Raw genomic sequence first — 23,258 nt, forward strand, 5'->3', positions numbered from 1 at the left:
GTCTCAAAAGTCAATAAAAACATGTCTATAGAAATATTGTTCCATAATATACATCGACAGCTAAATTATATATTTATACCCTATATATATCTACCTATATACAATATATATTGTGTCTCTCTTTATCAGATTATTGGAAATCACGTGCACATATTTTCAGTAATGCAGTTTCTTAGTGCACACTATGTGTGCACTACTGTTCAAACATGACATAGCATAGGAAAACTAAATTTTATTTGCTTTACAAATAAAAACTATGAAACCTGCTAGAGAGAAGTTGGGCAAGACGATGGCAGAATTGTTCACCAAATCCTGCAAACACAAAATGGAAGACAATCATTTAGCAGTGAAAATTTTAGGACATGGATTTAGAAGAGAAAAGAAAGTACTTCTTTTAGGGTGAGTGATGAAACTGTCGGATTTGTAGCCATGGAACAACAGTATCAAGAAGTTTGGAAAGGGAATAAATACAATCATACATAAAAGATATAAAATGGCATAGGTTTGGACATAGCCTTTAACATTTTTAGTTCTCTGATTTCAGGTGTTGGTGGAGCATAAGAAGATCTGACGAGAGAGTATGCACATCTACAACCTCTTCCTAAGTCACACCTCTGATTAGCAATGTTGCAGACAGAACACTGGGACATATTTACTTGACATGCTAAGGCACTGGACAATTTACTTGACATGCTAAGGCACTTTTTAAGAGAATTTACTGCAAGAAAAGCATTCACCATGCATTAGTTGCTAATCTGTTTGCATGTTCTAAGATGTGTAAATGTGATATGATTAAAAGAAAGAAGCATAAGGAATCATGCATTTATTGTGGGTAAGGTCACAGGGTTATTGCAGAAAAACCAGCATATAAGAAATTAATATGTTTGCTTAAGTAAAACCTTTATTGTGCACCTATATTCTGTTGCTCTACATGCAGTCCACACAGTGCAGAAAGCTGCAATGATATAAAATCTAGATGTGGAAACAGATGTCTCTATGTTTCATGGAAGCTCAATGCAGTGGAATGGCTCCTATCATCATAACCAAAATGGTTCTTTAATTAGACTAATCATTCACTAATAATAAGAATCTAATTCTTGGCTATCATAAATGATCACAGTTGACTAAAATGAAGGTATACAATTATTCAACAGCTATATACCTACAGAGTTATGATATGTGTGTATTTCAAAAAAACTAATCAAATGCTTAAGAACACACACCTTAGTTATTCCTGGTTATTTATAAAATAAACAATTTTAAAACAATTTTAAAATTGTTCACTGAAGTAATAACATGCTAATTACAAATCAGAACAAGTGACAAAGTTTAAATAAAAGAACAACAAAGTTACCATTAAACACACATTCTCATGGTCAAGTCCTCACATATCACACATAGAAAAAGACAGATGACTTGAATAGCTGTTGAACACTGACAAAGCAATAATCAGAAATGAGTCATAATTCTTTGTTCCCACATGAACACTACTGCTCATATGTGACTGTTTTTTGAAGTAGCTATTCCCCAACCACAGAATTCATAGAATTGTTAAGGTTGGAAAAGATCTTTAGGGTCACCAAGTCCAACCACTATCCCATGTCCCCGAGCATTGTGTCTACTTGTCTTTTAAATACCTCCAGGGAAGGTGACTAAACCACTTCCCTGGACAGCCTGTTCCAATCCTCGACAGTCCTTTTGGTGAAGAAATTTGTGTTAATACTCAATCCAAATGAGTATTAACATGGGGCAACATGAGGCCATTTTCTCGTCCTATCACTTGCTACTTGGGAGAAGAGACGGACCTATGTAAACAAACCTGTTTATGCAAACTTCAGTACAAAGCAAGCATAAATGTCACAGATCAGACACTTGTGGGAAAATACAATGTGATTTTGTAATTGATGAACAATGCCTTGCATTTCCTTACAGTTAGTAATTGAAAATCTAGCACAACAATGATGCATTGTAACAGCAATGTCTGAAATTATCATAGCTTAGATTTAATGTTTACCTTATCTGCTTTATTCTGGAGTTGCCTTCAGGGTTGCATATTTAATTTGCATAATCAGATTTGCCAGTCTTTGTGGTTTTATCATGCCTTATGATATCTCACGTCTCTGAAGAGCTCTAGTTACTGACAAGTGAACCTCAACTTTTCTTTGAAACAGAACCCTCTAGCCTTTGTGACTACAAACACATAAAATACAGCCTATCATTTTAACTTTTAGAATTACTCCAATTCTTTTTGTTTAGGAATCATAAATGACATAACGTTAGGTCATCTATTAGACACCTGCTACAGCAGAACAGTAACTCATACATTTTCAAGACTGCTTTCTTTGCCTGCCCTCCTGTTCTGGCTCCAAGCATATGGCTTGTGTTCCACCACTTGGGAGGCCACAAAACCTCTGACAGGTAGCAACTTTCATTCAAGCTTGTTGCTAACTATACAAAAGAGTTGGCCAAATACAAAATAAAGACACAAACTATGTACTTATTTAGTGACATCTTGGGTAGTAGAAAGGTCTGAAAACCATAATTCCTCATCAGCACTTAGGCTTTATAACCCAGATCTTTTGTGAATATGCTTCTAGTGAATTAAAACATTGCCATCAACGTAACAAAACAGAACCATCCTGGCAGGCTGTTTTAAAGCAGTAACCACCACTGCTCTTTTAAAGCAGTGATCACACTGAATAGTGTGCAGCATCTACCAAATGGACCTAGCAAACCTAATTTAATAAACGTTTGGGGCAAAATCGCAACGCATCATATGTGCCTACATATCAATAATGCTCTGACAAAGCTGCTGGTGATTTTTAGTTCACACTCTCCTTGCTCTCCTTAGAACGGCTTACAACATTTACAGTGTACTTAGACTGTATGACCTTTAAGAGTTGATGACTTGCCCAATCAAAGATCTTAGCAATACTTAAGGTGCCAGAGAAAGACTTGCACTGCTGTTATATTTCTTCAAACAACTAGATGAGTTGCTGATCAAATGACTTAAAATGCTGTTCTAGCTTAAGACTTATTTGGATCTTTGGCATAGCTCAATTTTAGAATAGAGTAAGTCCACCATTTATCTGACTCCAGAAGAAAACTTGGGGCAAAAACTTTTGTGGTGTTGTGGTTTTGGAAGTCAAAAATGTCCCAGTGTGACAGCCTGATTATATTCATATGGATATGCCCTATGCTCTAGGAGACAGGGCACAGTTACCTATTTTTGATGCCTGCAGCTTCTAGCATAATAAAAACGTAAATCAACTATCTCATCTTCAATAACATCTCTTTCATGTCTTCTCTGCAGTGCTTGCTGAAGGTTAGAAAACTATTTGCCCTCTTGAAGCAAAAAAATTTGAAAATGAAGCATTAAAATTACAACCATTTGTATGATGCCTCCTTTACCAACCACAAAACCTGTTCTAGGCAATAAAACCCTTCTGAGGTTTTCTAATTATTTTGAAATACATTATTAGACTAAGACACCTTAATAATGCCTCTGGGAAAAAGTTAATGCTGGGATAATTTCTTATGGTTGGTCCTCCTTTGCTGGTAGGATAATCTGTTTTTAAGACCACTTTTTCTACACTGTCCTCTTTCTTAAAGCATTTTCCTTGCCACTTCACCAGAAGTTTGCTAGAATTTTACTTCCTTCCACAGAAATAAAGAAGACACATTAACTGAGGGGGAGGAAAAAAAACCCGGAAGAACGTACAGCATAGAATTTATTATCATCATATCATAGAAATTCTTAATAGGGAAACATTGTTCCTTTGTATGGCTATTTCACAATTAATAATCTCACAACACAAATTGGTTATGAAGTTCTATATGTCAAGAGTTCTAAGAGTTCTAATGAGTTCAAGAGTTCTAATGCTGCTATTTAATTTGGTGCTACTTAAGCTCTATTGGTTTTCACACAAACTTTTAACAGTTGGAAAGAGTCAAATGCTATTTGAATTAAGTGACAGAGAGCAAGCCTGCAAGATGCACAGCTACTAGCTCATGACAAACTTCCCCATAAACAACTTCTCATTTCCATTCTACAGAGAAGTAGAGCAAGCTTTATTATTCAGGTTTTTTGAAACAACCCAAAACAACCCTATCTCCATTCGGTCTCCTCTGCTGCTTGCCAAGCACATAGCATCACAGTAGTTGTGAATGCAACAGTCCCATCTTTGAGAATGTTTAAGGTACCTTCTGAGCACTTCTCTTTTCAGCTACTTTACATCTAGTTTTTCAGCCTCCCATTTGTAGTACACTGTAGCAATGTGATCTCTGACACTGTCTGTGGTATAAATTTGTGTATGTCTGACTCAGTAGCAATGCATCAAACAATGACGGCCTCATGATTAAGAGAAAAAGGGGTCTTCCCCTAGCAGTCTCCTTTGTTGCTTTCTGTTGCTTAAAAATGAAAGCATCAAAGGTAGAGAGCATCAAATGAATATAATTCTTGTAACTAAACCTTCACTTCTGAGCTGGTGCACAAATATGTGTAATACTAAATATCTCAATTATTTGCATACTTCACAAAAAACACATAAAGGCAGAAGCTGAAAGGGACCCCTTGAAATCATCTGCTCTGACTCTTGTGCTCAGAGCAGGGTCAGGTACTGCAGGTTGCCTAGGGCTGCGCTCAGCTGAGTTCTAACTATCTGTAAAGATGAGACCTCCACAGTCAGTTCCAGAGTTTGATCTTCCTCACAGGAAAAAAAAAAAAAAAAGCTGTTTTCTGATTCCAGATTAGATTTCCTGTATTTCAGTGTGTGTGATCACTGACTCTTGCCCTCTCAGTGACAAATACTGATTTGGGGAATGTGAGCTCTTGCCACACCCTCCCTCAGATATTCATGCACAATTAATATCCTGACAAACCTTTTCTTCTCCAGGATGAACACCCCCAACTCTCTCAGCCTGTCTTCCTCCAGTCCTTCAGTCATAGCTGTGACCCTGCACTGGACTTGCTTCAGTACATCCATATCTTCCTTACACTCAAGAGCCAATACCTAGATTCAGTTCATGTGTCTGTACTCACACTGCAGAGTTGAGGGGCAGGATACTTCCCGTGACCTGCCATCAAGTCTCTGCCTAACACAGCCCAAGACACTGTTGGTCACCTTTGCTGTAAGGCTGCATTGTTGGTTCATGGTCAGCTTGTGGTCCACCATTCCTTTTCGGCAAAGTTTAGAACAGATCAGTCCCCTACTTACATGCTGTTCTCTTTACTTTTGATTTTAATATAATGACAATATTTACTGTATAGGGAGAAAAATTAGTATCTGTAGGACCTGGAATATTCCATAGAAGAGGTACCCTGTCCTAATGTCATCTAATTAAGAGCCCAAAAGTAAACATGCAATTTTTTTTCCCCACTAAAAAAAAACCAAACAAAAATCCCCCAAAAACCAACCAAAGAAACCAAACAAACAAAAAAGCAAAAAAAAAAAAAAAAAAAAAAAAAAAACAACTCGAAAAGGAAAGCAAGCTTTAAATCAGTCAATAAGAGAATAAGAGTAGCTAACTGAACATATAGTGGAATTCTCTGCTGCCACAAGCAGAGAGTAGAGAGAAGTTTTATGTAGCTGTGAATGTAACACAGCAAAACATGTCCAAAAGACCCCACTTTTAGATGTTAATCTCATATTTTACATAAAGTTATTGTAAAGGTTGATTTGCCAAGGTTTCCAGAACTGAAGAAGACAGTTTACTGTCAAATATTTGTCTCTTAAAGAAAGAAAACAGAAATGACACCACAAGGTTCACAAAATGCTCTTTTCTTTTTCCCTAAAATACAGACATTGTCTCATTAATGAATGCTGAATCAACTCTTATTTATCATGAGACAATTGCATTTATAACATTAAACAACACCCATTGTCAGTTTCACCAAAACGATGGTTGAAGGACAAGACAACCAGAATGTCACATGTTTTGTGCCTAGCTGCAACAGCTCGGAGTTGTCTTCTGTCACTAGCAAGTTTGCTGATATAATACAATTCTCAATGCAAGCTAGGCTTTGCCTTAACCCAATTTTAGTTCCTTCAAGTAAAAACTTATCTGAAAAATCTAGGTGTAAAACACAAATCAGAACGAACTGGTAATAATTAATAATGGATAAGTGGTGCAAAAGAGAGCAGAACCTCTTCTCACCAGTGTAATCCAGCACAGCTGCATATACTGACGACAAAACACTGTTAGTCAGGCCTTTTGTTCTGCCTCAACAAAACACAGAAACAAAAGCAGCAAAACCACTGTGCCACCTTTTCTGCCTCTTTCAATTACAGGGTGCCATAATATTCCCTGGCACAATCAGATAGTTCTTGCGATGCCACTTGATCATTTGCCTGCAATTTGCAAGCCATCAAAATACAGCCCCCATCTGTATCACTTATCATTGCACTTATACATTCTTTATTTGTGAATTTCTGAAGAGGAGTCTCAAAACTGGCTTCATTCATCATACAGAAAGCACTTAAACACTTAATTGTAATGACTTCTGTCTAGAACAGACATAGTGGCCAGAAAGTAGCAAGAAAAGGAAATCAAACTGTGTATTCAATATGATGTAATAAAGCTGAGTTACACACCTTTAGCCAAATACTTTGTATTAGGATAAAAATCCTCTAATCTAATGTTATTTTGCCTGAACATATTCTGAATTTCAGAACACATTGAAGCATACTTGATCAAGAAGACAAACAAGAACCCAGTTGCTTGAGAAAAAAATTTCCTTCAACTCAGTTAACTCACCAAAATGCACAAGACAAGACATCCTTTTAATTTTGAAGGAGGAAATATCAGAATTCATTAAAGAAGAATGTTTACGAGCATCTTTGCAGCAGAAAACCTGTATGCTGAATGGCAAATAATAGCAAGATGAGGCCTGGGGGTGGGAGGGCAATCAGAACAGTCGCTGCTGATGAAGAAATGTGCTGACAATTCATAACAATGGGTTAGTGCTTTAGTTCTAAGATTTCCTAGAAAAAATGGGGAATTGCCAGCATTTTGATATTGCAAGCAACCATTGCTATTTCTTTGAAAAAAAACTAAGGAAGAAGAGTAAGTTTGTGGAATATTGTTTACTTTTAATCAACACATCTTAAAGTTTTCACAATACTTGAAGCTACACTTAAGTATACAACAGTCTCAATCACAAAAAACAAGCAGAACAATTAAACTACATAAGGCCTTAGAAGCACAGTGTGTATTGCTGGAATATTATTTTGTTTCCAAATAGGGTACATATAATTAAGTTTGTTTTTCATAGTTTTATTAACGCAAAATGCATTCTAGGGAAAGGCGACTTTATTTCACTATGAGTTAACAGAAAAATGTCAACATTCTCTTCTTGTCCCTTCTCCCACCCCATCCAGGCCTGAATAGTAAAATTTCCATACAATACTCAAAACCCAATAAGGTTTTGCACTAAGCATTCAAAAGTAAGCCTGATCAGACAACTGCAAACTTGCAAATTGTTTATTACAATGTTGGATAAATTTCCAGGTTCTTTTGAATGAAACACTGTATCTCTACACAATCAATGTTTAAAACTACTTGGTTTTAAAAAAAACATGGTCCAAAAAGTCTTCTAGGTTCTAAAAGTCTTATCACTTTCAAAGAAGTAATTTGTGGCCTCAGTAGCAATGATGTGAATGATACTTGCATTACAACAATGATAACTTCTGGCATTATTTTGGCAAGATTAAGACTCCTGAGGACATGAATAGGTAAATTTTTTTAACCTGAAAGGTAAGGGACAACAGAAGTACAAAATAACTAAAGTAAATCTAAGCACAAAAGATATGAAAAATATGGGAAAAGATAACTATTTTGACCCTCTCCCCCTATAACAGGGCATGGATCATTTCCAGTGACTGTCTGTTCTTATTACATACATTAGTAATTGCTCAAAATCATGGCTATTACATTTTTAGAGAACAACTGCTTAGAAGTCTGGTTTTTAGTAACACCTGTGCAACAGAGTAAGTCACAGTACATTTTGAGATGTTTAAAAAATACCTATAAACTTGTTTTTGATACACTAAAGCACTTGGCAACACTTTTACAGCATTTGATTTTATATAATTAAAATTTCTTACAGTACTCCTTGTGATTTTTTTTACATCTAGGAAGAAAAAACCTCACACAAAGTCATGTGAACTGCTACGTTTGACTGCAGGATCATGTAATTCCAGTTTATAATGCTGGCACTAAAACCTTCCTTAATTATGTTAACAAATCATTACCTGTACATTTAATGAAGGCAACCAAGATGATTTGAAAACACAACATTCAGGTTTTGTGTTATGTATCTATCAAGATGTGCAGTTCCGCAGTGAAATGAAAAAAGCCTATAAATATACAAAGAAAATTACAAGTTCACCAGTTCATGTGAGACAAACTGTTTTAATCTTTCCAGGTACTGTCCGTAGAGTTCCACATCATTATGGCCTGCTCCTTCTACCCACAGTGGTTCTACAGGTCTCTGGCAACGCTCAAACAATGCTAGGCCATGTGAAAAGTCAATTACTTCATCTTCAGTCCCATGGATTATTAACACAGGAGATGTTATTTTAGAAATTTTGTCAATGCTGTAAGAAAAAGATTTTATTCATGAACACAGGGATATAGTTCTGAAATATATGACAGGAATTTTCTTCAGTTAAGGTCTACTTAGTTTTACAGTCTTACAGAAATATATTGCAAAAGACTTTCTTCACAGTTATCCAGATTAACAATTCACTGGACTGGAACGACTTGTTAGAACTAGGAATTTACATGTTATGTACAGGAAAACTAATTACTTCTTTAGCAGATATCCACTAAAAAGATTAGGGATATGAAACATCTAGGTTTACAAAGTTCTACGAACTTCAAATCAAATGTTCCTCTTTGTTATTATTCATTGATTTTTCTCCAACTGTTTTATTAGACCCTTGAAAAATATTTCAGAGAATTTACCAGACTACTTGTTACTCTTCTAGTTGAAAACTTCTGTACTAGAGAAAAATGGTGGAAAAAAACCCATCCCACAACTTACTTCGGGAATGCATCAAAGCAATAGGTCTTCTTTGTATCAGGAAAAGCTACTCGCATTCCTGAGGTCAGTGGAGAATGAAGGATTACAGCAGCACTTTCATATCTAGCAGCAAGATCCACAGATGGTACTGTTCCTATACTCTGGCCATATATAATCACATTTTCAGGGCGGATTCCATACCTAGAAAATTAAAAATGTTTAAAAAAAGTGGCATATAAAGTGAAACAGATAAAACAACTACAGAGCAAGGGAAAAAAGCATTTCTAAAGGTGAAAATCTTCTGAAGGGTGTCAGCAAGACTGTTCTATGACATTTGTGACTAAATGCACAATTATTTACTCTCCACTTGCAGTAACTTTTTTTTCCTTATGTCTGAATGATATTGAAATAAGGGTTTAATTTATTGAATATGGATTTGTGAATACAGTTGTGACTTGCATACTAGTTGAAAGTCTTTACTAGTAACTCTAGTGGATCTACAACAGAAGACTGATGAAAGCCTTACTAGCTCTTTGGTTATCATCAAATGGAGCACAATCAAGCCTGCAAAGATTTGGTCAGCTTTACTCTTCTGATACCTGTTAAAAACTGCAAGCTGGTAACATTGTTCATAAATGTAGTGAGACTTAAAGCATTCTCATACTGACAGTGGTCAGAATATTGTGCATTCCATGGAATAGCCGAGATTCTTGGTCTTATCAACCTAATCCACAAGTAAAACAGCCCAATAAAGCAATACCGAATTAATACCAAAGCCTCCCTCACAGTAAGGTGAAAACACTCTTTTTTCTGTAATCAACAGAGGTAAAGAAAAGAAACATCTAGTTAACACTTATACAAGTCAGACTTAATATATTTTTCTGCATTAGTGTGGATACAAAGAGCCGTTGCTACCCACGTAACACTAGAAAAGCCAGTAAGGAGAATGTTATGTGGGCAAGAGCAGCATCCACAGCAGAAGTGAGCTGCTGATGCACTGACCTCTGCTAACCAAGCACTCTCAGCCCAGGTCAGACTGCAACAGTGTATCTGTACTTGGGAAAGAAAGTACCTTAAATAGGAAGAGATACTGCATTGCATTAAAAGAGAATCCAGAAAACCCCCGGAACCAAGAACAAGCTCCTTCCCGCACTCCCCAAAAAAACAAACCGCAAAACCAAAACTAAACCAAAAAACCCAAACACTAATAATTGTTGTCATGCATCACTAGAAGTTTGTTCAGCTTTCTAAGTGAGAGCGGGCTAGCCTAATGCCACTGTGGAACAGCATGAGGTAACTTTAGTGTTTGCCACTGTAATTCTAAAAGGAATGGAAATCAAGTGAAGGAAAGTGTACCTGTTATCTCATCTACAATAAATGCACACATCTTTTCTGTCAACGCTATACAACACCACCCATACCCACAAAGAAGTTATCAAATTAGTATATTTCTCATACCTTCAGTAAAGTCAGGGAAGCAGAGGTAATGAAAAATTCATAGTATCTTATAAAGAAGGGTAAATAACTGTATAGTAACTGTATAGGTCACCAAACACTAAAAGTCCAAAAGACTCAAAATCAGGAACATTGGAAAAAAGATGTTTCACGTGTACCAAGACATTCAAATTACCAACCAACAAAAAAGCCATAATCCACAAGTACTTTTCAATAAGCCAGAAGAAATGTCCCATATGTTACATGAGTATTTAATACACAGTTAATAAAAAACTTATATCTAGGAAGATTGCAAGAAAAACAATATCACATTTGAGTATTACTAAAATGCTAAGTATCAGTATCAGAACTCATTAGGTACCCCAATAAACTTTCCAAATCGGGTTTAAAATCCACTATTCTCATTTAACATTGTCTATTTAACTATTCATCTCTTTATTTAAATTGTGTTCTGTTAGACTGAAATATAAGATTTAAAAGTATTAGCACAGAGACATTCAAGGAGTCTGCTCTTATCATGACTTCTTAATTACTACTGGTGTTTCCTAGAAAGAGTTTCTAGTCATAATCAGATCATGATCAAATTAAGACTTCTACCAAACTAAGACTCAATCATCAGCCTGGAACAAGCTACACCTCCACCTCCACCTCCCAACAGTTCTTGAAGAATAAAAAAGTTCAAACAGTCTGATTAACAAGATTTTCTCAAAATTCCAACATACAAAAATACAATAAATGAAAGCTTTGAAATAAAATCTAATGTAAGGTCTTCACTATTTTTGCATCTCTTCTGGAACACCTGAGAACAGACGTGCTCCTATCCTTTTACAATTAATCTCCCAATTCACATTTGTCCACTCTGAAGATACAGCACGACCTTCTCTCCCTTCCATAAAATCAGAACAAAACTTGCATTAATACCTGACACTTTGCATCATTAGTATGGCATGCAGATTGCACACAGCACATTATGACACAACACAGCTCTCCAATAATAAACCCTGCAAATTATCACACTTGGATAGTGAGTTTTACAAGATGCACAGAAAATTAAAGCACAACTTAAAAGCATATTTTGGAACATATATTCTCCTCTTTTTCATCATTCTTTCCCCTATTTTGGATCTGTCAGCCTAAAGATAGATAAATGATGGCTACGAGAAAAATAATCCAAGAAAAGCATTTACTATATTTGGATTAAAGTAATCCTTTCTCCGCCACAGTCAAGCAGATTGCCTCACAGTGCCCAGCAGAAAACTATTTGGCTTGCAATTTGAAAACTAAAAGAGCGAGGCCAATAACCAAAAGTGGTGGTTTAAAGTAGACTTCTGAATATTCTGGCTTGAAGAGAAAAAACCAAAACCCAATAAACCCCCCTCTCCCAAATAACAAAATCCAAGCAGCTTGGAAAACAGATCACCATCTGTTGTTTCTAGTCTTCCCTCTTCTCTTGGACAGGCTTCTGAAATCTTTGGGAAAAAGAGTCCACTGTGCCTCAGTTGCTATCTCTCAGAACTATGACTTTACAATCTAAAACAGAAGAATTCTTGAAAAAGTAACTGTTGCTAAGTTTCCTGGTCATAAAATTTGTCTACTCCTTTTGATAGTCCCATAAATGTTAGTTAAACTACAAGAAGTTTTGTACAGAATTATCAGTTGACTATACACCTGGTCTCCCAAATGAGGAAGTGTCAGATCAAGAGAAAAAGTGACAGTAATATTGTTCTCTTAATCAGTGTCTTAGAAGTATAGGCCATCCTGAGGAAGAGAAATGTGACATTTACAGAGCCATATGCTGCAAGTAGTTGTCCTGGTGACAAGAGGTCAAAGACATGCTGTAAAAATTGTTAATATCTTTGAAAGCTCATTATGCTGATAATAGGACTAATATAAATACTATTGGCCATTCAAGTAATCTTAGATAACTTGTATCAGCATAGGTTTTTTGAGGGGTTTTGTATTTGTTTGTTTGTTGTTGGGGTTTTTTGTTTGGTATGAGGTGGTTTTTTTGGGGGTTTGTTTGTTTTGGGATTTTTTTCCTTTTTTTAGTTTTTTAACTTCAATTACCTTTAAGAACCAAATACCATCTTGAATTGCCATGATACACTGTCAGGCTCTTAAAGAATACCTGCTATTTTGACCTTGATATACGTAAGGGAGACTGCTGTTCTTAATCTAGAACACTCACTCAATTTACAACAACAGAATAAAGCATCAGTAAAATCAACCTTAGAAGGGTACATTTTCCATAACACCTCTGAAGCTTACACTGATGAAGAGTTGCAACAGATGCTCTCGAGAAGCTACTGTTCCTAAAGATATTGCAACATACATATTTAGAAAACTGACACCAGCGCTTGAGGCACATGGAACAAAGAGGAACATCCTGAGGGAAATTTCAATGCACTTTCAGAATCTTTTGTCATCATGGACATAACATGTAAATTACAGCTGCAAATGGCAGAACATCAAGGGCACGAACATTATCCACATCTTTAACTATCAACATTCCAGGCCATGAATAAAATTCATGAGTGTACAGCTCCTCCTCAATTGAGATGCTCGTTCCCCTTCTTGTGTATAAAATATTTAACACTGGGAGAAGAAAAAAGAAACTATGTTATATGAAAGGCAAGTCTATTGACAATACATACAGTAATCAACAAACTGCACCTTCTCTGTCTTTCTCATGACAGTCAGGCCTTTTCTAAACTTCACAATGCTACTGATACATTTGTTCTATTAACAAGATTTCTCTTCATAACTGAGTTTTTTCCTATCAATTTAAATAAAAGTTCAATTTCTCTCCAAATATACAAAGTTACAGTACCTCAACTTCCATCTAAAAAAACTCTACCTACTTTTGAATTAAAAAAAATTAATTTGTGAATTCTCAAATGAACACTTTTGGCCAACATCCAAACAGATTCAATCTTATTCCTATATCTGGCTGTTCCAATTATGGACATCCTGTTCACTTTGACACATCGATCTGATGGTGAGATTTAGCCTTCAATTTTTCAATTATTAGACAGCCCATGACAAACAGCAATGAAAATGGCTGTTTGGCTTCTTACAGGTAAATCTGGTCATGAGGCAATTCTGGCAAGTCTTCAGAGGTTTCTGAAGGAGTGCCACTTGCCCTGCATTTGCCTGGGGCTGGTTAAACCTTTCCACCCTTGCTAGAGTGTCATCAAAGGCCTTCAGAGACCAGAACAGCAGAAAACAGGCGTATCCCAAAATGACTCCTGGCATTTCAACACTTTGTAGCTATGACAGTCAGAAAAAGAATGTCTTCACTTGCCACGTTTACATAGTTCCATGCACATGAATATGCAATAATGTATAACTTTTCCTAACATGATGAAGGCAGTGAATCACATTGCCTCCTTTCATGGGCAGCTTCTATATAGGTACCTACTGCTTCCTATTAAAACACTAAAACCAGGTAAAGAATAGGAACACAACTCAGAATCTGCATCTGCTGTTTACCTTTTCTGTTCTGCTACCAAATTAGCTTTCCGTATTCACTTACATCACTGTTAATATTCACATACCCTTACAGCAAAATCTCACCATCACCCTCAATACTAGTTCCAGACTATTTCACCCTGGGTGTCCAGTCCCCACCAGACTGTCATTCTGATTTACAGATGAGCATTGGATTGTCCCTCCAAGATACAAAGCTTAAGATGCTACCAAGTCTTCACCACAATCAGTTTTGTTGACTGTAGAACTAAGTCCACATCAGCATTTCAATTACCCTAGAAACATCTTTTAGTGCTGGGTTCTATGATCCCATTTCCTAGAACAAGGAACGCAGGGAGCTGTGGGTAACTGATCAACCTCCAAAGGTCATTTCTCCATTCTTCATCACATCACAAGCTGTGAGGCACAGCTTAAAAGTCTAGGGTCCCTTATCTCATCAACAAGAATTTCAAAGGAGTTACAGCTACACTTATATTTATCCTGCAAAAAACTTGCTGAATTAATTTGCTTTTGCAGAACAGGTTATAAAATGTTGAAGATGATGCCAGTGTAAACTGATAGTCCAGGAAACTGAATCAATATGGCAGCAAATGTTCAAAGTCTTTGTTCTGGTCCAGATATTCATCAAGTAGTTAAACACAGCTGAGCACTGTCTCAGGGCTCAAAAGAATACCATGGAGTGATAACCAAACATTCAGATACAAGGACAAGACCAACTGGAAAGTTGTTCTAAGTACTACAGATAAAAGTAGTAACATCAACCCCTTTCTAAGCAACGGACAAAATTCAGTTCACATTTGTGAAAACCACAAGTTGGGCAGACATAACCCAAACTTGAGACACTCTACAGAATTATTTCATTTCTATAGAAGGTTTTGACACAAAAAATAAACAGAGACAACAAATAGGACTGAAGTGAGGTCATTCTTAAATGGAAGAGAAATGCAGATAGATGTACGATGTATTTAGAGGTTCCCCCAAAAACATCTGCTCAGAAAAGAGCATGTTTAGATGGGACATTATAGTCATTGAATGGTTTGTGTTGGAAGGGATCTTTAAAGACCATGTAATTCCAACCTCCTGGCCTGTGGCAGGGACATCTTTCACTAGACCAGTTTGCTCAAAGCTCCATTTAGCCTGGCCTTGAACACTTCCAGGGATGAGGGAAGTTGCCCACAATTTCTCTGGGCAACCTGTTCTTCTCTGGGCAACCTGGTTCCAGAGCCGAATCATCATCACAGGAAAGAATTTCTTAATAATATATAATCTAGATCTACCCTCTTCAGTTTAAAGCCATTAGCCCTTGTCCTATCAATAATGAACAATCTTATTTGATTAGAGAAAGTACACTTCATTGTTTAAGAATGCATGTGAGAATTCAAATGGCAATTACAATTCCTTGTAGGTTTTCTACTCAGACATTTATTATGAGGAAAAAGCAACAATAATTACAAATTAGTTCATAAAACAGAGTCTGTAAATTGACATTAAAAAAGTATTGTTTCACCATCCAGTTCTCTCACATTTTCTGGTACATTTAAATAATTCAGACTATCTTCCATATTGTTCACAAACCATATTATGCTTTTGGTCACTATCACTGGGTATTTGACCAAGTAGCTAACTTCCAGATCACCCATCAACTACAAACAGTGCACCTGTTGCAGTGCTGGGCTTATGGAACAGATCTAGTCATATCTCAGCTTTCCACCATAATAAAAATAAACACCAACACCTAATGTAACAACACAGTATGCATGTCTTTGAATATATGAGGCTGAAAATCTGTCCTCTGTGGTTGAATAATGCTTATGATAGTAAGCTTTTCCCCTACTTTATTACACGAATAAAATACACTTCTTTGAAAAGAAATATCATACTGTTGTTATAATGTAAAAGAAATGCAAGACAATATGTGTATTTGAAACACTGAAAAGGGATAATCTGCTCTTTAACACTACATTGACCAAGTTCTAAACTCACTGTGACAACTACCAGGCTCTAGTCTTTTGAAGTCTTTACACATGTCATTACTCTAAGTCACATCACTGATACTGTAATTATTAAACAGGATGCTCAAGTTGCAATGATCAAAGATGCTCTACATTAAATTCAGGGTTTCACACCTTTTCAGTGCAAAATTCACAACATGCTGAGATTATTTTTTTTTTGTGCACAGCTATTCTTATGATTGCATAGGATTTTAAAAAAATATGTTTTGTCGTTTGGGTGTTTGTAACACAAGAAGAATATTGATCTAAATAGAACAAATAATGGTGAATAATGCTCTCAAATTTAAGAAGCTGCACTTGGTGCCTAGGATTCTCACCTGTATCAGTGAATGTCTCCAGTCTTTCATCTTACTATTTTATCTTGCCAAAACCAGAGGTTTAGAACACAGAAGCAACATCCTTCCAATTTGTATTTTTTCCTTGTCCAGTTTTATTCCATTTGAGATAACATCACCGATTCAAAGTCTTGACTTTTTGTTCCCACCACAATGTATTTACCCAGATCCATCACATCATACATGTAAATGAAGTAAAACCATTTGAAAAGCATGCTGTAGAAGAAAAATGGCAACTAATGTCTTACCTTGTTCTAAGAGCCACCCAAGCAGCATCAATGTCAGCATACAGATTCTTCTCTGTTGGCTTTCCAGAACTTGCACCATATCCAGAATAATCATATGAGAAGATGTTGCAATTAATTCGTGAACCCAGTCCTATATAAAAGCTGCTCATCTGACCCAGGTCAACAGCATTTCCATGCGAGAAGAGCAAAGTGTACTTGGCGTTAGGTGAGCAACGCACAAACATACAGGCAATCCTGTTACCTTTACTTGTTCTAGTCATGAAGCATTCAATGGCATCTTTTTCTCTAGAAGAATATTGCCAGTCTGCTCGCTCTGAGAGATGTAAAGTCCAGCGACTACCACTCTCATCGCACATCAGTGTGTATGTGGGATCGGGGGGTAAGAATGCCAGCTTGGAGGCAATTTTCCCTGGGCATGGTGGACAACAGAACAGGCAACACAGTTCACTAAAGGAAAGATTATTCATCTTCTAGTCTGAAACAGGAAGAGAGAATGATATCAGTTTCTAGTTACAATCCTATATTAAAAAAGAAAAAAACCTAATGAAAAATGTAAACAGTGTCTTAGAAAATAATACATAATTTTAGTGGAAACATTTAACAAAATATAGATTCAAATATATATACGTATATTTCCATATAATATCTAAGTTGATATTATTAGTTACTTTACAGTGAGCATATTATTGAAGAAGAGTGATAACTCTAAAGCCCTTTGATAAATATCAAAATTAAATATGATTACCCAGGGTAAGAACAAGCATGAGTTTTGGAGCTCCTTTGGAGGAAATGAAGGGCCTCATCCTATGACATTACAAAAAGTGTTCTTCCCATTGACAAATACATATGTTTCAAAGAACAATTAAAACACCTGGCAGTGTTGCAATGTATTAAGGCTATGCAGATCTCTGCAGCCAAAAATCACTATGGCATTTCCTAAATACAGAGAATATGTACTGCACTCATGAGATATGGGCTCCTCCAGGCAGTATCAGGAGTATGAAAGGTCCATGAAGGCCAAAGCTTAGAAGACAAAAGAACATGACGCTTGTCGCTTAGCTAACACTGCAGAGCTTTGGTACACTAAAATCCAGCCACAAACTCATCTTTGCCCCATGTACTGGCTGACATAAATGTTTCCTCAAAAGCAGACATTAATTTACATCAGGGAAAAAATCCTTTGTTGTGATGATAGTTTTTTTGAGCAGTGGGAAGAGCAATAAAATTTGCCAAGTACCATGCTGAAAACCAGAACACTTAAGATAAGCACTTACACTTCTTTCCTTGTGTTAAGGCATCTGACATTTCATCTCAACTTAAACAAATTTTTAATGTCAAATCTATCTACAGGTCTCCAACTCACCTCCTGACAAGTCCCTGTGAAGAGAAACACCCTCAGCTTCACATACCAGCTTTGACTGATAGCCTTAAGTTTACAAATAGGAACAAATCGAGCAGATTTCAGATGACAACAGTACTGTGCTGTTTCAGAAATATTAGGGTCATCTGACAATAAAATCTTACTGCTAACTATAATAACTGACAATATTTAGGTCATATTTCAACTTTTGTCCTCTAACTTGTATACAAGTATAGTTTTCATGCCTGCACAAATTTCTCTTTAAAAAAGCTTCAAGAACACTGCTATAAAAACACTTGAACATATATCACAGAACAACTATCTGTATTTTGGATGCATGAATGGTCTCTTCCCTGTGGTAGAGTATGAATGCATACTGCAACACAATTCTACATGGAGCAGACTTTCAAAGTAGCAAACACAGGCAGGACAGTCTGACAAACAGCATGAGTGTTCTGGGAATACTACTTCTCTTTGTAGGGCACAAAAAAAGGGGCTGCTGCAGTCAAGAGCTTTCATCCCAAGTCTCCAGTTTTCTCCAAAACAGAGGGAAAACACAGATGCTTAGATATGGGAAATCAACACTAACAGTTTAGAGGAGATGGCAGGAAGGGTGCACTGATCAGCTTCCATGAAAAGGTAGATGGTTTCTTAATGACCACACTCCTGCCAGCTAAAGCAACAACAAACTTGGGTAACTATGTAATCAGCCCAATTAGTCACTCATATTTGGAATAATTCATCTGTTCCATCAATGTTTCATCTGTTTCTCATCTGTCAGATAAGATTATAGGAACATCAAATTTCATTTTTACGCACGAGTCAGGACAAATGGAAGGAGTCTATGGAGGATGGCTAGGGATTGGGAAAAGGCTTAGGCTGTCTTATGCATAGGAAAAACCCTATACTTCTTTTTGTTCCTTCTTTACTTCTCTAACATTTGTGAGCACCAAAGGAGCAACTTTTTCACCTCTACTTAGTAAGTTCATGTTCACAGTCCAGAGAAACTCCTAGGATGCCTCAATAGGTTTTTCATCCAAGGACTACTTATGAGCCAATACTCAAACATACTTCTATTTCTAAGAGAAACTATTAAATGGATCTGTTCCAAGTGAGTTTTCCCACCTTCTCAGAAAAGCTGAAGGCAAGTTAGATATTCTACTTTATTGTAAGAGGTAGATTTTTTTTTTTTTTTGCTGAAAAATGTAAGAGAATATGTACGTACAAAAGTAAGGTATAAATAGCTTGTTTCTGCACCCAGGAACAGCAGACTGCACTGTATACAGTATATTGCATACTATGATAGCTGCAGATAACTTCTTCCCAATCCACTTGTCAGAAAGAATTAGAACAGTTTACATTATTTGTAACTATAAACAGCCTAGCAACACTACAAATATGATCTAACTCAGAAAATATTTGCTATTTGTCAAAGTAATCTCAGAAGACTGGAAGCTGGCTGATGGCATTCATGCCCAGGGCAGCACTGCAGTAACCACAGTTAACCAGCTGAAGTGGTACTGTGCCCCAAGATAGCTTAGATGTGCTAAAAGTGGGCTATCACACAATATGGAAAATGACATGCTGAAGACCATGGATGAAGCATTATTTCTCCCCTGTGCTAGACTAACGCAGACTTTATATATTGTTATTTTAATCCAATGGCAGATCTGTCTAGTGTAACTAAAGATTCTGATTCTAGAGTAATTCTCCATCTAAATCATGGTTAACAATAATTCTTTTCTTTAGAACACACATACTGCTTTCTTCACTTAGAAGACCCAAGAAAAACAGCAGATCCCTAGCATCACTAACTGAACAAATCTGACACAAAACACCTGCTGAACTCCCTCAGGAGGATACCTTCAACTAAATGCAAACAATGTTTCTATTATACTGGAACTGGTTTGTCATTCATTGTATTCACATAAGTGTGTTCTTAACCTCCGGATCTGGAATGGAACCAGGATGTAAGAGAGTCTCCAGGGCGTATAGAGTAATTCTGCTATTACTGTCTGAAAGTTCAACTGAATCAGCATTTCAGCCTAGTAGTTATCCAGTAGATGTCGTAATTTAATGTCAACCAAACATGGATTATCTTTCTTCAAAAGTTATTCTGTTCAGACACCTTAATGGGGGATTAAACTTACCATTACTTCACCAATAGTGTTATTTTGATATTATTATTTTATAATTTGATTTGTTATTTTATATTAATGTTAGAAAACATGATTTCCTAATGATTCCTCCATCCAGAAATTATTATGGTAAAAACTACAAGAAAAGTCACAAAACCCCTTTCATTTAGCACCACCCGGCCTTGGTAAAACCTTTGGAGGTCAACAAAACCAGTCTAAAATATAATTCATGAAAAGTAAACAAGACACTACATGTGATGTTGCATTAAAAATCAATAACAAGTGGGCTTGATCTATGCCTAATCTGAGCTCTTACTGAAACCAGGGCAAAACCAATTCTGACTATAAATTACCTTAAGCATACAGTTCCACTAGTATGGATGAGTAACTTTAATGGGACTCATTTGACTAAGACATGTTGTGCACACCTAAGTCTAACACTTTCTGAGCATGTATGATGTAAATCTCTGAGCTCATCAGAGTAGCATCATCAGACTCTGAGGTCAACACATCCTAACAGCATAACTATCTCACCTTCTATTTGACATTTCAATAATAAGGATGCCAGTGCTGTGCTGCAAACACAGTTTCTTCTGCTGGTAAAATATATTAACAACAAAAAGAACATTATAAGAGAAACATACATTCCTTTTAAAACCGTACTGCATTCTTCAAATTAATTAAGTAGGAAAATTCTGTGGAAGAAACTGTAGAAAGCTGATACACTTCTTTTATTGCAGTGATAGAGGCTAAGAAATAAAACAGACCCAAGTGGCATCACCTACCCCTTCTGCGATAGCCTTTAAAAGGAAGTCCAGGTCATTTTATCAATTTTATCTCTTTCACCCTCTTACGAATAATGAAGTAACACATAAAATTACAAATGTAAAACTGCCCACAGGCAGTAATTTCCATTTGTTCTTTGGCAATTAACCTTCTCATAAAGGCTGGCAGAAGGAAGGGGAAACATCTATTTAATCTTAAAGAACACCTCAAATACTTATCTGGTGATTCCTATGATAACACAAATGTAGTTCTTTCATATAAGCAATTACTCCTGTCCTCTCTCTGCAAATTGTAACAAGAAGGTGGAACCTATTATTCACATCTTTGAGTACTTCACCACATATTAGCCGTAAAAGCCCAACCCTTGTAAACACTTATCTAGAAATCTTATATTTACATTAAATACAAATTATTCTAATTGTATAGTTAAATTAAATTACATTTTTCATAGGAACTATTCACAAGAACAAAGTCAAACTTGTAAATATAGCTGCTGGTTTGTAATTTTAGTGTTGCACTAACTGTACCAGGCAAGGTATTAAAATTTTGGGGTTTTTTTGCTTGGCTGTTGTTTGTATGTGGTTTTTTGTTGTGGTTTTTGTTTGTTTGGGGGTTTTTTAATTATTATTTTTCATCATATATTACTGGAACAAGAAATTCTAAAGTATTTTCCCTCACACTTTCATTAAACACAATGAAATGAAAACTTGAGGTCAAGTCACTACTGAAGTACACTTTAAATATTTACTTCAACATCTGCTTTAAATAAAAAATGGAACAGAAGGATAGTCATCCTTCTAAAGGATGGCCATCCTTTAACTACTTCAACAGTTATCTGGTGTATTATATAAAAGGATTAAGTTTACAGAATATTAAGAAAGAATACACAATAGCTCTGGAAAACAACACAAAGGAAGCGTATTCAATAATGAAAAAGCCATACCAAGAAATACTGTGAAGTAACTGTTTAAGATAGTTTTCAAAGAGCAAAGCAACCTACATAAAAACACAGAAGCCTCACATAACCAAAACTTCATTTTGCTTAATTTGATTCTAAAGAAATAAACAGCTTTACTACTCTCACAAATTGTAGCTAGTTTAGCGTATATGGGGATATTATTCGCCTGCTGCTGGTTACATTGTATATCTCAAACCCAATGGCACAGTTGGAAAAAAGAAAAGGAATACAGGAAACACTAACTGAAAAATCCAGACATTCCTTATCACCTAGAAAACAAACTAACTCTCTAAAGGTCCCAGACAGACAACTCCGGGATTAAGTCAATTGCATAATGTCTTGCACGCTCCAAAGTAAGGCTCTGCCCCACGGATCTGCTCTGCTAAAGCCCCCTGCCCGCCGTGTTTCGGCCCCTCCACCTCGGTGTTCGCCCTGGCCGGGCGGTCACGAACCCGCAGCTCCGCCTCTGACACCGCTCTGCGCTCAGGGGGCTCCGTTCTCACTTCCGCAGTCACCAAGTTTCCAACCTAATCCCTGACCAAGCACTTTAAACTTTCAAATTAACAATACCTGAGAGCAATTTTAACGCCAGCGTCACTCCCACCCTCAACAGCAGAAACTGAGGGAATAAATTACGTCAGGCTGGAGAGAACTAAATGAATTCCTCAGGTGTCTGTATCTGAAAAGGACTTCGGAAGTCCACAGCAGTAACACGAGGACAATTGTTTAGACCTGAGAAGAGCCAGGCTTTAACAATCGTGTCACAAGCCACCGAGCTGGTTTCCAACAAAGGCGTCCAGGGCAAGACCACGGAGACTGGAGCGTCGAAACAGCCCCGGACGCTGCGGCGGCGACACCCGGGGGAATCGGCGGGAGGGCGGCCGGGGCCGGCTGCTCCCCGCGCGGCTCAGACCCGCCGCCGCCGCCCTGGCCAAGCAAATGCGGTGGGCGCCGCAGACCTTCCCGCCCGCCCCGGGCCCGCCTCTCGCCTGCGCCGGGCGGCGCGGAAGGACCGGGGGTCCGAGTGGGGGGACGGCTCGCCCACGCACCGGGCAGCGGGTCATCACCACACCGCCCACCCCCGCACCGCCGCCACGGGAGGCGAGTCCGTACCTGCACCTGGCGCTCCGCCCGGCGGCCCCGCGCTGTCCCGGCTGCCGGGCCGGCGGCGTGGGGAGTGCCGGCTGTGCTGAGTAACGGCGCGGCGGGGGCGGCCCTCAGCGCCCCGGTCCGCGCCCGCAGCTCCACGGCAGAGAACGCGCGGCCCTGGCAGCGCTGAGCCCGCCCCGCGCGGCCTCGGGAGCGACGCCGGCCTGGCCTCGCCCGCAGACTGCACCGGCGCGGCGGCTGCCGGGGCGGCCGGGGGCGGCCGGGGCGGGGCTTCGGCGGCCGCAGCGCCAATGGGGCGCAGCCGCAGCGCTGCCCGGCCGAGGAGGCTCCGCCTGAGCGCGG

General features: G+C 37.8%; 1 protein-coding gene across 1 annotated transcript; it reads right to left on the bottom strand.

Annotated features, from left to right (window-relative positions):
- Positions 1-7,070: 7,070 nt before the first annotated feature.
- On the bottom strand, positions 7,071-23,177 carry ABHD17B (abhydrolase domain containing 17B, depalmitoylase). The gene is made up of 4 exons (XM_051789467.1): positions 22,920-23,177; positions 16,565-17,039; positions 9,047-9,226; positions 7,071-8,597 (listed from the first exon to the last, which is right to left on the bottom strand). Exons 2-4 carry the CDS (start codon positions 17,029-17,031, stop codon positions 8,378-8,380), a joined length of 867 nt encoding a protein of 288 aa, XP_051645427.1. The 5' UTR covers positions 17,032-17,039; positions 22,920-23,177; the 3' UTR covers positions 7,071-8,377.
- Positions 23,178-23,258: the final 81 nt, after the last annotated feature.

The sequence above is a fragment of the Manacus candei genome, unplaced genomic scaffold, assembly GCF_025592945.1.
Source record: "Manacus candei isolate 608988 ecotype Guabito, Panama unplaced genomic scaffold, ASM2559294v1 h1tg000027l, whole genome shotgun sequence".
NCBI classification, from domain to species: Eukaryota; Metazoa; Chordata; class Aves; order Passeriformes; family Pipridae; genus Manacus; species Manacus candei.